At 35.6% G+C, this 15625-nt stretch overlaps 2 protein-coding genes and 1 pseudogene across 2 annotated transcripts; 1 reads left to right on the top strand and 2 right to left on the bottom strand.

Annotated features, from left to right (window-relative positions):
* Positions 1-1501, top strand: LOC143563652 (uncharacterized; annotated as a pseudogene).
* Positions 1502-8016: 6515 nt separating this feature from the next.
* Positions 8017-8984, bottom strand: LOC143563646 (ATP-dependent zinc metalloprotease FTSH 12, chloroplastic-like). The gene is made up of 5 exons (XM_077051144.1): positions 8871-8984; positions 8713-8787; positions 8520-8627; positions 8347-8427; positions 8017-8251 (listed from the first exon to the last, which is right to left on the bottom strand). Exons 1-5 carry the CDS (start codon positions 8976-8978, stop codon positions 8174-8176), a joined length of 450 nt encoding a protein of 149 aa, XP_076907259.1. The 5' UTR covers positions 8979-8984; the 3' UTR covers positions 8017-8173.
* A 2086-nt stretch (positions 8985-11070) lies between these two features.
* Positions 11071-13678, bottom strand: LOC143563651 (transcription factor MYB64-like). The gene is made up of 2 exons (XM_077051147.1): positions 12716-13678; positions 11071-12081 (listed from the first exon to the last, which is right to left on the bottom strand). The coding sequence occupies exons 1-2, from the start codon at positions 12884-12886 to the stop codon at positions 11071-11073; spliced, it is 1182 nt and encodes a 393-aa protein (XP_076907262.1). The 5' UTR covers positions 12887-13678.
* Positions 13679-15625: the final 1947 nt, after the last annotated feature.

The following is a 15625-nucleotide window of genomic DNA, read 5'->3' as shown; positions in this document are numbered from 1 at the left end:
ATGGTGTAAAGAAAGTGATGGTAGGGCTAACATATACGTACGATATCATGAAGTTGCATTCCACCTAATAATCTTCACTCCCCCTTTATTCCATTCCCTCACTACACACTCCATAATAATAATAATATTATTATTATTATTCCGGCCATCAATGTCCACTTTCCGGCCAGTTTTTACCAAACTCATCACCTTCTTATTCATCCTCTTCCACCTCGGCTGCTTCCTCATCCACCCCACCACCACCACCACCGCCGTAAACCACCATCGTCACCACTCCCACTACTCAAACCCAACAAAACAACACTCTCATCCACATGGTCTTTAATAAAAAAAATATTCTCTTCAAAATTAAAACCCGCTTCACAAACCGAAACCACTTCCATTATCCACTACGTACCCGCATCACCCGCTTCCTCAACCCGAACCCTGACCCGACCCGGATCACTAACCGACTCCGACTTCTTCCCTTTACGTAATGATATCTACCCATGCACCAACTGCGGCGAGATCTTCCAGAAACCCGGGTTGTTGGAGCACCACCAGTCGGTTAAACACGCGGTTTCCGAGCTACCAGAAGACGACCCGGGGAAAAACATAGTCCGGATCATTTTCCAAACGGGTTGGCCCGGCCCGGACCCGGACCCCGGGTCCGACCCGAATGTCTACCGGGTCATGAAGATCCATAACTGCCCGAAGATCCTGACCCGGTTCGAGGAGTACCGTGAGCAAGTGAAGTAGACGGCGGTGCGATTACGGTGGCGGGACGAGCGGTGCGTCGCGGACGGCAACGAGTTACTTCGGTTTTATTGTGCTACGTTTTTATGTGACCTAGGGAAAAATGGTAATTCTAGCGTGTGTAACCATCAGTATTGTAGCGTGTGTAGGATTATTCGGGTCGGGTTTTCAGCTAAGATGGATGGGATATCAACTTATTCTACTAGTTGGAAAGGACACGTGGCGCTGCCAGAAGACATTGAGGAAGAGTTTCGGTTCATGCACGTGAAACGTGCTATGTTGGTGTGTCGGGTCATAGCGGGTCGGGTCGGGTTGTTCTGGTGTGAACCGGGGGATAAGGATGACCCGGGGTATGATTCATTGGTTGGGAGGGCAGGATCTTGTGGGACGGAAACCAGGGTGGACGATGAGGATGAAATAATTGTGTTTAATCCAAGGGCTGTGCTTCCTTGTTTTGTGATTGCGTATGGGTACGGGTACAAATAATCAATGCAGCTTCAACAGCTCCTGGTCAACATAATTTAAAAAAACTCAGTTTCTTTTTGATTTGTCAGTTTCGGGAATATCCCCGTTCATAGATCCGATATCTACATCTATGAATTATTGGAGGTTTTGTAAGGGTAGGGAGAAATGTAGAGGATTAAAGCTTTTGCAACAAGATCCTAAGAACTTAGTTGCTTTATGGGAGGACAATGGAGAAGATGATTGCACCCACGTTGTTGTGTTGTGGAGTTTATGGTATTTGGAGTTATCACTTGTACTTTAATGTTTAAAGGTAAAGGTTATTTATTTTAAATATATATATTTTTTTAATTTTGATTGGGTCTTCAAAAAAAAAGTACTACTTTTAAACTTGTTACATGTTCAATAATAATTTGTATGATCCTATCATGTAAGAAGATATCTTGAGTTTGGTATCATTTTTCTTTTTTGGTTAGTTAGGGAATGGTTGATTTTTATTAGTAGAAAGATTTATATCAAGAAACTAGGAGACATATTTTAACAAGTTCTAGCGATTAATCTCGTTATGTTTTTCACACAAATGTTCGCCTTGATGACTTCGATTAATTTGAAGAGTTAGGGGAATTTGTTGTTGAAGACCCGATCGTTCTTTTCATTTAACACGAACCAGCATACCATACATGTATACACTTGATCCCTCAAACGTAGTCCAGTTGCTGTTTATATTGTTAAAAATCAGTGTTTCACGAACGAGATAAGCACATTGAACTCCCTAGTCATCAATTACACACAAAACTGATTTTTCACGTTGGGGTTGTATGCACCTCCTATTTAAGGGGGTTTTATATGGATTATTAGTTCATCCAAAAGTTGTTTACTCATCCGGATTTGATTTTCAAGTTGGGGTTGGCTCGACTGGTGGCTCGGTCAAGGCTTGGTTTGTTGGTTTGGCTCATTGGGTCGTTTAAAATAAACCCCACATTTTGGTACATAATAATAACATACAAAAACACAAAAAAAAATTGTATATATATAATATACCACTCAATCTTGAAAATTATTAAAAAAAACAACAATAATGCATGTAATGTTATAAATTATCTTGTTTAAAGGCTTTGTAATAATTGTACCTTAAAAATTATATTCATGTCTTTTATATATCTTTATTTAAAAATAATAATAAAAACTAATGAGCTAGCTCGACGAGCCATTAGTTGGCTCTAGCTTTTAAAAAATCAAGCTTGAGTTTTATTTTTCAACTTGTTAAAATAAACTAGCTAAGCCTGAGATGACTCATTTAAGCTCGAGCTCGAGCCTGAGCTCTTGGCACGACTTGTGAACAACACTATCCAGGAGGTCACTATATCCGAAAGTTAGGATGTCGTCCAAATCTTACTAAGTCATCCAAAAGTATCAAGTTCATCCGAAAGATCAAGCTCATTTAAAAGTGACGGACTTCATGATTGTTAGTTTGTGTATATATAGAAAAACAGTTGTAATTTTGTTTTGAATTAATTAAATCAACAAGAACGTAAATATATATTTAGAATTTTAGAAATAAACAAGTCAGCCTTGGAGCATCAACATAACAATGACCATTTAGCTAAACGTGTATGTGGGCTTGATTTGGAACCGTTTAGAATAAAGCCAAACTTATGAATTTCGTGTTAGGTTTGTATCATGTACATATGAAGTAAGTTGTATCATATTTGAACGCAGTTTGGTATGTATGACATCTTTAGAGCAACTTAACCATCCACACACTCGTTTATCAAGCCATCAAGTGGCTAAAAACGGGTATAAGGTAGAGGTGTACAAGGTTATTGCAAAATCAGGCGTAGAAATCCCTTGTCTTGGTCTAAAAACCCAAACCATATAACACATGTACCAAAAAACTGGTCCTTTTGGGTCTCAATGCATGGGTCGAGCCAAGTTTTATAGAAGTTAAATAAATTTTATAAATATTATGCTAGACATTATGAATAACAGCATAATGACAGAATAAACTAAATATAAATGATTATGAAACTTCCAATTTTGTAATTATTTGAATTAGGTTCGAGAATTTGCAATCCTATTTTAGAAAATAAATATAATTTGTAGATCAATTTCTGTTTATATTATTAAAAGTTTTATTTTTAATTTTGAAACATTAGCAACGAACGACCGATGCCCAATCCTTATGTAAATCCACACTTTGGCCAGATAAGTGCCCATAGGTAATCAACCAGTCAATAAAGTATCTGTTTGTGAATTCGTCGAAAATATCTTTGGTGTTCCATCAGAAAGAGCATCATATACAGAGAGATAGCTTAACTAACGGATTCTCATGGGTAATGACTTTCGATACAGTATTAAAACGAAATCATCCTTGGTGAAGCCCCTGTTTTCTAGTTATTGTATGTCGATATGATTGATCCAAACAAAGTTTTTAGTTCACGAGGTGGATGTTACGATACAACTTAGATGACATAGATTATGCAAAAGAAGATATGATATATTACCATTTTAGGATTTATGAGCAAGATCTTGATTATGGTCTAAGGGCTCTTGGAAGTACATTTGATCTTAATTTGTAGAAGTATGTTAAAATATTGAATACTGTTGACATATTCAATGAGCATGAGATAATTGGTTTCAATAATCTCAACTTAGTAGAGTTGTGATTGAACAGCATTTGTTCTTGGCTTGGCTTCATAATTGTTAATGGATCTCAATAGCCAGGTATGCTGTCAACTACTCTTCAACACATTGGAGTCCAACTAACAATTCCACAATTCAATCATGGTTGGTCGTTTTCAAACAATTAGGTAAAAGTTAAAATGGAAAGCAAGAAACACGCTTAAAGATCTAGTGCACAGTGTTGTACAAATCGTTAGTCGCTAGTCGGGCGATGCGTAGAGACTAACGATTAATCCGACACTTTAATGTATAATTTTCAGTAATATACATACACACACATTTTTATATGTAATTTTCTGTTTTATGTATACACAAACACATGTGGCCATAAATTGGTTGGAATCTTGCTAAAAAATGCTGATTTTGGCCGGAATCTCGCCAGAAACCGCCGATTTTGGCCAACACCTCTTTATAATAAGCCGACTAAGTCCGATTAATCTTGATTTTTGCTGGATTTGACCATTGACCGATTAATTGACCGATTAACCCAAAATTAATCAGCGGAGTAGAGACTAGTGATTAATCGGTGATTAATTGACGTATAGTCGGGATTTTTACAACAATGCTAGTGCAACAATAACATTGACACCAATGTGTTAAGGATGTCTAGGAAGTGTGAATTGATGTAGGAGCACCAAAAGATTTTTATGGTTTGAAAATGATTAGGGGGTTTAAAGATTGGCATGTCTGTACCGATGTTAATGGATTTGGATTTGCGCATCGTTGTTTAGAATATAGACTTAGTAGGATTTTAAAAGACTGACCTAAGACTTTTAACTTTAATTAGTAAATAAAAAGATTAAAATGCCCCTCGTGGGAGGGGCACGTGAATGAGAAAAAATTTACATTAGCTATGAATAGCGTTAAAAGCGTAGAGTTGATTGAAACAAGAATGGAACTAATTAATCGACTTACAAAGACAAAATAAAACTTTTTGACTAAACGAGTTATTTTAACAAATCACGGGTATTAAAAATGTAGTTTACTTTTTCTTTAATTGCATTCTTTATAACTTGTATGGTGGTTCTCCTCTAGTAGCTCGAAGCAGAGTCGTAATGGAAAGGTTATTTGTAATCTAAAGTCTTATACATGATTATAAATTGTGTTACAAATTATCGGTAACCCAAATACGTCAGGCATACCCCGATTGTGTTAAATTACCCATTGTAATTTCTATTTACATTTCTTATTATTATATATTTTTTATATTACTCAAATAAATTAGAAACATAAAAAGAAAAAAACTAAAAGTCAATGGAATAATACACTTCTTCATTAGTTAAGGATAAATAAAAATATATATATATATATATATATATATATATATATATATATATATATGTAAAACATATATTAATTCTGGGTTAGACTGAGTAATACTTGTACCATACCGGTCTTATGTCATAAAGATTTAAAACTAGTCATATATTGATACGTGTATTCCCACGTTTTATTCTTCCACTAGTTTAGTTGTTAGTTAGTTTAGTAGTTTGTTTATTATGTTTAGGAGATCATGGGTCGTATAATGGCTTAGTGGATAATCTGGTAGTTTCTTTGTATGCCTATAAAGACTATGTAATTTCTATATGAATTATGAATGGAAATATAATGATTTAAGAATCAAGTCTATGTTCCATCTAAATTTCTAATCTGAATATGCTGGTACATGATGTCAGTAGTTCAGTATCGAGTGTCTGTAATAATGTTAGTTTGGTTTGTATTGGTGTTTAAGCGAAGTTGTCTCACAAGTTCGCCTGTTATAAGCGAACTTGTGGACAAGCGAAGTTATCAACAACTTCGCCTAGTCTGTTAGGCGAAGTTGTCGATAACTTTATATATTAGGTTTACGGCTTATTTTGTATTAAGGATTTGGAAGAACGGGTAATCAGTGATTGTACATCACGTGTTATTAGTTGCAATACAACGTGTTCTTTGTTTATTGTAACGTGTGTTTGCTTGTGTTTAACGTATATCGCTTCTACGCTCGTATCGTCTTACGTAGGGATTCCGCACCTACGTAGAACGAGATATTTCCAAGTAGATCCGGCTGGGAACCTACAGAATACTTTCTATTTTCTTTAGACCATTTGATTAACGAACGATGTTCGTAACAGTGGTATCAGAGCTGCCGTGATCCCCCGGACTTATGGTTGCTCAAACACTATCCAGACCCGAGTTCCGTTAATGGAGAGAATCCTTTGCGCGACTCGAATCCCGGTTTGAAACTGTCTTCGCCGAGCTCCGATCAACCCGACCCGCGTTCGAAGCCCGCCACACCCATGCACCGCCACCACCGGTTTACGCTTCTGCACCCACGACGCCAACACCGGCCACTTCCGCCTCACGACCACTAACTGCCATCAAACCACCTCCACCCTTGCAAACCATGACACAAGTCATAACCTGAATACTTCAGATATCATATTATTTTTCAGTTTTTCAGGTTTGTGATCAATTTGTTTGATTTTTAGGATAAAAATAAAGCTACATATATTTTTGTTTTCATTTTGAAAATAAAATTTACCCATTTGTAGATCTTAGTATCAAAATTGTAATACCATTTTATTAAATCTAAGTATTCAACATCAGTATACAACCTTTAGATACAGTTTAAATTATTCCTTAGTGTACTTATATTTCATGCAATGGATCGTGTTTGTACGCATCTTTGGTTTTTTATATAAAAGGAAAGCTATTTCTTTGCATATCTACCCATATAAAATACACTTCCATTAGTGTCCAAAATAAAAATGATCGATGGTGGTACGTTAATTAATCTCTTTCCATTGTCACATGTTTCCTATGCATACAATTATACATGCGTAGTGATCACTGATCGATCAATAAGTGTCTGATTATTAAAATTAAAATGAAAATTAAAAGAAATAGATTCTACATTGCCAAAAAAAAAAAAAAATAAGACGTACTTTCAGTCAATCCAAAGAATTCAAACAATGAAAGATTAAATGTAAACATAATATATACTTAATCGAAGAACTCGAGTTCTTCGATCAAGTGATGATCAATTAGTAGAAAGCTGAAAAGATAACACCATCTCCATTAGATCCATCTCTTTCTTCACACTTGACGAAGACCCAGAACCCGAACCAGAACCAGAACCAGAACCACCACTTTGTTCGGCTTCAAACACCAACTCACTGCTAGAGTTAGACAATGTAGTCCCTCCTTCCAGGAGATAAGATATGAAAACATCATAAGGGAGTCGGGTTTTCGATGAATCTTGTTGGTTAAAATACATATTTGAGTTTTCATCATGAAGAGTAATTGATGAAGATGAACCATACCCATATTGCAAATTGCCACTAGACCCTATGGGGCTCATGTCGAAATATAGAGAAATGGAAAAGAGAAATGGAATTGCAGAGAAATGGAATAGAGAAATGGAATTGCAGAGAAAGGGAATTGGTCTGGAGAATGAGAATTGACTGTTCTGTTTGGTAGTACAGAGATTTCAGTAGAAAAATATAGCTGAGAATCATTTCTCTTGTTTGGTACATAGAAAATAAACAGAGAATTATATCAACTTTATCATTAGCACAAGTATTTTTTTCATAACAAATATTTATTAAAAAATAAAAAACAGTCAGATGAGAGTGGTGGTGACATTACTTGAACAATAGGTACGTTTACTATGTGCCATGAAGCAGTCAAGTATCTGAAGAAAGGAGGACCTGGAAGAAGCTCAGATGAGAGTGGTGGAATAATATTGAATATCAGTGCTACTCTGCATTACACAGCTGGTTGGTACCAAATTCATGTAGCTGCTGCTAAGGTTATACAAAAAGATTCTAAATTTAAGTAAACATTATGTTTATATACATTCATGTATGTATGTTTCTTTAATGTGTAATATTATAGGCTGCAGTAGATGCTATTACAAGGAATCTGGCATTGGAATGGGGTACTGATTATGACATACGAGTCAACGGGATTGCGCCTGGGCCGATAAATGACACTGCTGGCATGAGAAAACTCGGGTCAGATGAAATAAAAGCCGAGACCAGGGCGAAAAGAGGAAGTGAAAACGCTTTCTAGAATTGTGGAAAAACGTTCTCGAGCTGCACCCACCGGGGTACCTTCTAGCAAACTCTAGCCTACCGGAAATCTGATTAATATGCATATTTGGTGATAACAACTTTTGGTATTGATGTAATTTTCTTGAAAACATTTGTGATCATTCTAGCTGTTTATCGGTCAAAAATACAATAAATATAAGAAAACAAAAAATAGAAAAGCATGTTCCTTTGGTGATACAAATTTGACTTTTTGTTGGTCAACATCTATGAAGAGGTGCAGGGTAAACATCGAGTGGTTGGTATCTCAAACGGTCATTGTGAGGTATCGGTCCTTCCTGTAAAAACAAACAAACCAAACCCGTCAACTACATTTCACAAACTACTGAATTGATATTATTAATATTTTAACTTAAAAATATATAACACGTACGTCATCTGGATTTATTTGGAAGGGCTTAACGAAATCTTCAAACATCTGTGGGGATAATCCGCTTATCTTATCTTTAACTTCCTGAAATCATCCAATCAAACTTTAAAATGTAAACATGACCTAATTTCAACTAATCTGTTAATGATATGTAAAATGTAACATGTAAAACTTACCAGCTCGGTAATTCTTGAGTTCTTTAGTAGTTCATTTGTAATCAAATCCAGTATGTGCCTATTATCCATCAATCCCTTCATTGCAAGCTCTTCAGTCTCTTCGATATACTGGAACCCACATCAGAATAACATTAGGTAACAAATATAAGTCGAGTATATTAACGAATTATATTAAATAAAAAGTTATGCGTACTCTTGTCAATTCACGAGTGAAGAGCTCTGAAACTTCTACTGTCATATCAGCAGGAATTACATGCGGGTCATCCCACTGAAATATAATTCCAAAGCAGATGAATTAATCAACGATAAGAATGGATTAAAGGCGATGATAAATAATTAAATATTATATACCCTATATTTTATAAGTTCTCCATCAGTACTATCTGCTCTATTGGCCAATCCGACTCGGTGTGTCAATGTTGCATACGCTAATCTTGCATTTCTAGGGCTTATCACCATTTTTCGAGCAATCTAACAGATAATAATCAATCACATGTTAAAACCAATGTGATTATTAATTTGAAAGCAAAATAAAACAAGTGAAAACATATACACCTTTGTGATCTTTTCTAGATCATCAGCTCCACCATCCGTTATATCATCACCATAAACAACACGTTCGGCACATCGTCCACCATGTGCAACCACCATTTGCATCATCATGTACCCAAATGTTGTGTAACCTTGGTCCACCATATCTTCTCTAGGGTAAAAAACAGATATTGCAGTTTCCTGCTCAAATATGTTAGATATTAACAAACATAAAAATATAAAATTTAAACGAACACTTTAAAAGTCAAAATTCCGATATTATAACCATACCTTACCACCGGGTAATAACTGAGAAAACGCGTGCCAATCGTATCGAGGAAATAAATGTGCTAACAAAATATGACCGGCTTCATGTACTGCCAACAGCCTCTTCTTTTCAATAGATACCTTTCACGTTTTAACAACATGATTAATGACTATACTACCCTTACAAAGATGTAAGATTCTCAAATGTCAAGAGGGCAAAAAGGGCATACGCTTTCTTCACATTTTTGTTGCTCTTTCTCTGTCAAAAGCACACCCATTCCCTCAAGCAACTACTTATCTAACACATCAACAATATCTTGCTGGTATATTTTTGTATGTCCTTTTCTCACCTTCATAAATTTTATCATTTAACCAATTAATTCATATGAACAATATTAAGTAAATTATATAAAAAGTAATACTTACAGCCATTATTCCAGCTTCATTGACAAGATTTCCTATATCTGTCTATTATCTGTCTATTAATAAACGGAGCTCGAACCGCCACGAATATCCTTTGACACGAAACAACCGTCACCAACAGATAAATTGCCAACGCACCTACTCTTGTGGGATCCCAATTATTAACATCCTGCAAAAAGACAACATATTTCCCAAATGTGGGTAACCCCGAACACCAATAAACTCATTTAAGCACAATGTTATAAATACCCCGACTAGGCACCGATTAATCCCCATTTGTCCAAAATCGGTCAAAATTGAAAATTTTACACAAATTTAAATATATATTCCAATCCGATCAATCTTGACTAATATCTATTAATCCTGATTAATCACTAGTCCCTATCCCACCGTCCGACTAGCGCCTAGCGATTTCTACAACACTGTTTAAGCACAATTTAGGATTACAACTACCTTCCAACGCTCCCATTCATTCCAATTCTTGAATTCAGCTTGAGACTTCAATACAGAATCTTGAAACTCACCCATAAACCCATAAACCTTAGAACTTGCATCTTTCAAATCAACCCCAGTTTCTTTCTTCAACGAATCCCCTAAATAATTAACCAAACCCTCTGAATTGCGACGAATCGACTGCGAGAACCGGGTCCAAGCCGACCCGGGTTCCGACCCATCTGGGTTCACGGAAGCTGAAACACGGAAAATGGGTTTTCTTGATTTGATTCGATTGTAACGATGAAGTGGTAAAAAGACAAGATTTGGGTGGGTTTGATTTAACAAGATGAACCCTTGTCTTGTGGGTTTGAGGTCTAATTTGAGATCCATTTGTTAGTTGCAGGTGGGATGATGAAGAACCCTAAGCCATTGTAGCCTCCGAGAGTGAAGACAGTAGGTTATTGAAGGAATAGGTGAATGTTGCAACCGATTGGTGAGTGACTGTCGAGATAACGATTAACAGGAGGCAATTGGGTTGCGGTGCTATCCTTGCTGAAGGAGGAAAATGGGAGAAATGAAAAGAAGGAAAATGGGAGAAATGAAACCCAATTCTCTCCAATTCTCCGCTTTTTTTAGAGAAACAAAATCAGAGAAATGGAAATGGTTTATTTCCATTTCTCACCTCTTTCTTTCATAAACAAACAAGAGAATTCTTTCCAATTCCATTTCTCACCCCTCAATTCCCTCTACCAAACACCCCCTAGATTCTACATTGCCAAAAAAAAAATAATAAGACGTACTTTCAGTCAATCCAAAGAATTCAAACAATGAAAGATTAAATGTAAACATAATATATACTTAATCGAAGAACTCGAGTTCTTCGATCAAGTGATGATCAATTAGTAGAAAGCTGAAAAGATAACACCATCTCCATTAGATCCATCTCTTTCTTCACACTTGACGAAGACCCAGAACCCGAACCAGAACCAGAACCACCACTTTGTTCGGCTTCAAACACCAACTCACTGCTAGAGTTAGACAATGTAGTCCCTCCTTCCAGGAGATAAGATATGAAAACATCATAAGGGAGTCGGGTTTTCGATGAATCTTGTTGTTTAAAATACATATTTGAGTTTTCATCATGAAGAGTAATTGATGAAGATGAACCATACCCATATTGCAAATTGCCACTAGACCCTATGGGGCTCATGTCGAAATACGGATCTTTGATGTGGAGCGACTCATTGGAGATTGATGAAGATGAAGCTAGCCCATGTTGTGAATTGCCACTAAAAGATAAGGGTTTCATGTCTAATAAAGAGGATTCTGAACCTTTGATGTGAGGTGACTCATTGGACATTGATGTGTATGATGCAAACTCATAGTGTGTTTTGCCATTAAAACCTATGGGATTAGTGTCTAAAGAGGATTTCGGATATTCGACGTGGATTAAGGAATCATTGAAGGAAGAGTTTGATACTTGTCGAATGTTGCTGTCTCCAAAGAAGCTTTGCATGAAAGTTAACTCGTCATCACACGATTGGGTGATGATGTCGAATTTCATAGAAGCCTCGTTGGATATGGTGGCGGAGCTGCACTGAGTTATATTAAGGTTGGTGGTGGCGTTGACGGTAGTGGTGGAAGCAACAACCTTATGGCCACTAGGATTTGTAGTAACTTTGCTTCTGATGTAATCCTGTAAAATAGAACACCGTGACTTCTTGTTTTTGCCATCATCATTCTTGCTATTACGACGTGATTGCCTTCTTTTTGTTGCATTCCAATGGTTCTTGACCGCGTTCTCTGTCCTCCCGGGTATTCGTTTCGCAATTTCAGCCCACTTGTTACCAATCTTCTGATGACTTTCTACCAGCATTCTCTCTTCATCTTCATTCCAAGTATCTTTCTGAAAACACAAGAAAACTACAATTATATGTACCTTAATAAAAACAAAACAATTATGAAATGAACATAAGATTCATAATCTAGACACCATTTGCAACCATGGATGATGTTGAGTTGGTGATACTCAGTTTTAGTGAGTCTTGAGCAACTACCATTTGTCATATAATTAACTTAAAAGTAAACAATAGCAATGGGCAAACATACAAAGCTAGATATGTTTCACAAAGTTGATTAAAATAAAACCTAATTAGAAGAGTATTTTCCGACCAAAACGACTAACAAGGTACATTTCTTAGAACCCCCTTCAAGATTCAAGACAATAACTTATCACTTAACAAAATGAGAGTAGGGGTTAAAAGAAGAAACAAATATGTGGGATGAAATTAGGGTTTGATAATTAGAAACAAATTGTTGTATAAAATTAGGGTTTGTTGGGGAAAAAAAGTTGAATAAGACAATTAGGGTTTTTTAGATAACCTAATGAGTCATAATCCCACAATATCTTCACCAAATCCATTGTTGGTAGATCATATAATATTGTCATGTCAGAACTTAGGGTTTTGACAGTGTTTTAATTTTAGAAACTTGTTGACTTGAACTCCAATAAACAAAAAGAAATTAGATAAAATGAGAACCTTGATATCAGGGCGCAAATGATTATGCCATCGCTCACGACACTGTTTTCCAGCCCTACCGATCATTTGCTCAGCGATCTGAGCCCATTTCCGAACTCCAAGTTGTTTCACGAGCCGAAGAAGTTTCCTACATAACACGAAAATTAAGAAATTTATTGATTGTTCATGCATGGATCATGAAGTTTCAACAATTTTACAAAAATAAAGAATTGAAACCAAGAGAAACAGTGTGTTTATTTAACCTATCTTCTTCATCTGTCCATTGCCCCTTGATCAAATTCTTACGACATCCGCCTTTGGATGTACTTTTCGCACCCGATTTGACCATCACTTCATTGTTAACTTGTATGTTTTGATAGTTCTTTGGAAAACCACCATGACAAGCAATGTCCATGGGGTCAAATTCATCATACACACAACCGATCCATTCATTCGAGTACGAAGAACATCCATAAACCCCATTTGAAGGCATGAATGTTCCTGAATTCTTCATCAAATTGTGATGACTTTGACCTTGCAAGAACCTTCCAATGGCTGTTAATGGAGGAGCAACAGGAGGTTGCTTTTGCTTTTCTAATTTCACATAACTATGAAATCCACCACCTTCCATAGGCTTCACGATCAAGATTTATGCAAATTATAAGCAATTTGTTTCTCTCTATATATTTAAGTATTTGTTCTTTGTTCTCTCTAAGAAACTCCATTAATATACTGACATGAAGTATATGTATCCACACAATGAAATGTGAGCCGTTGGATTAATCTTAATCTAACCAATGAGAATTGTTTCTGAGTATAACTCCTAAACTTCCTCTCTTGGACAAAATGCACCAATGACAATTTAATTCCTGATAATTAATCATTTTTACTTTCTCATTTATTACTAGTAATTATTAAGGAGGAGAGTATTGCGGAGAGCATTAAGCCTTGATTGAATTTTTTTTATAAGTTTTTTGGTTTACTGAATTACAAATTGCAATGCTATATCAAGCATAATGCGCCCTAATTTCCTTTGGTTTCTACATTTGCATTTAAATACTAAATTATTCAAGAGTTGACCTTGACTTGACTTTGACTCGTTACCACAGCATAAATATTGAATAACTAACTATACTCAAATAACCAAAAAAAAATCAATTTAGAAACCGATGGTTCAGTTTTGACTATTTTAGCCAATTTTGTTAGTTTGATTCGAGGTCGTCTCAGAGAGCTCAAGGCCTTCGTGAATATGTATAAGTTATAAAATTTGGCCCTAAAAATAAACATAATAAATTAGTTTATTAACTTAATTAGATTTAAAAGTTAGCCATTAATAGTGGTAAAACGGCATCTTGAGAGTCGACTCCTAAGAACCGGCTCTAACCAATGCATCAAATGGCATTTTATGTGCACTCCTTGTTTTGTACACATGTATATATTTTTTTGTAAAAACTTTGGGTCACTTGAGATTGTGAACCTTCCACGGTAGCCTACCTTGCACATGATCTGAGCGTGGGTTGGTTTGATTATAGTTATGTGTGATAATAATTGATTTAACCAAACCAAAAAAATATTAGTTGTTGTTTACTCTCTTTTACTAATTTAAATAAGTGCTTATATTCTACTTGACCTAGTTATAACTGAAATTAGTTTGAATCTACGTGTGTCCTAAGCCAATGGTTAGCCTAATTAACCAAACAATATCATAATAATTAAACTAAATGCAAATTAAGAAAATACTTAATTGTGCAAATTAAGAAAATACTTATGGTGGTGGGCGCACAATCCAATATAAACAAATTACCTAAGCTTCCAACTATTCACATGATGACAACTCAAACTACCATAAACTATCCTAAATTGTGCAAGGGGTGGTGTAACTTCTTTCAATTACCCTAAAGAATTTATAAATTGGAAATGATGAAAACTTAATGGAAATGATAGCCATATTTGTTTGATATGAGCGGTAGCTGAACCCGGAAACGAAAATGAAAGGGGTGCCGGTGATGCTTCCGCTCCACATGGGGTACCCAATGGCACAGCATGTGGCCCACCCCACCCTTATGAAGATATAAAAAAAGCATGGATGATTAGTTTGTTTTTAACCCATAACTGAATTGCACCGTTTATTCTCACCTTATTGTGATATATGCTACATTGGGTTCTTAATTAGTGACAATGTTTCTAAAGCAAAAATCCTGGTTAGAGTGTATCATGTGATCAATGATTCGCTTGTACCTTGTAGACTTGGTTGATCAATAACCACATTCCAATTTCTATGTTAAGAAAATAAAAATTCAATTAATGATTTGTTGTTTTATTAATTGTCATTATAATTAATTCATTAAATATGGAGTTAATAATAATATGCAATGCCTCTAGACATTATCTTAAATTAGCAAACAAAGAAAAAATATATACCTTTAAAAGGGATGTCGAATTTGTTCATTAATAACTGATTATGTTTTTATTAAAAGAAAAATCACATCAGATTGTTTTGTTGTCAATATATGATGATGGATATAAAAATCATTGGTTGAATAATGTAACATTTTTTTTAATGTTTGTGTTTTTTTAATCAAAATTAAATATAATAAAAGGATCCAACTAAAATAAAGAGGCAGGTAAGCGAACAACAAACTGTACAAGTAATAGTTAATATATTCAAAATCATGTTTTTCTTCAGCTTGTCCAGTAACATGTAGGTAATAAAAATTAACTATGTAAGAGGGGATGCAGTTTACATGGGAACTCACGGGGAAACCCGGCCACAGCCGGGAATACCGCCCTCCAGGTTTGTCCCAGGTATTTTTATTTTTATTTTTGTTTGCCAAAATCCGGTGATTACTCCAAGCTTACTCCCGGATGATTTTGTGTGAGGTGGACTACTTCAACAGTCAACTTAAAAAGCACATTAAAACAAATATTTAA

The sequence above is a fragment of the Bidens hawaiensis genome, unplaced genomic scaffold, assembly GCF_021521415.1.
Source record: "Bidens hawaiensis isolate Kalapana, Puna unplaced genomic scaffold, B.hawaiensis_p1.1 tig00021504_1, whole genome shotgun sequence".
Lineage (NCBI taxonomy): Eukaryota > Viridiplantae > Streptophyta > Magnoliopsida > Asterales > Asteraceae > Bidens > Bidens hawaiensis.
This window is presented reverse-complemented; position numbering and strand designations above follow the sequence as displayed.

Coding starts and splice junctions, on each gene's coding strand:
- LOC143563646 (XM_077051144.1), bottom strand. CDS start 8,978: ATGGTGATAAGCCCTAGAAATGCAAGATTAGCGTATGCAACATTGACA. Junction 8,788..8,870: donor GAGAACTTATAAAATATAGG/GTATATAATATT, acceptor ATTATATTTCAG/TGGGATGACCCGCATGTAAT. Junction 8,252..8,346: donor TCCAAATAAATCCAGATGAC/GTACGTGTTATA, acceptor TTGTTTTTACAG/GAAGGACCGATACCTCACAA.
- LOC143563651 (XM_077051147.1), bottom strand. CDS start 12,886: ATGCATGAACAATCAATAAATTTCTTAATTTTCGTGTTATGTAGGAAA. Junction 12,082..12,715: donor ATTTGCGCCCTGATATCAAG/GTTCTCATTTTA, acceptor TTGTGTTTTCAG/AAAGATACTTGGAATGAAGA.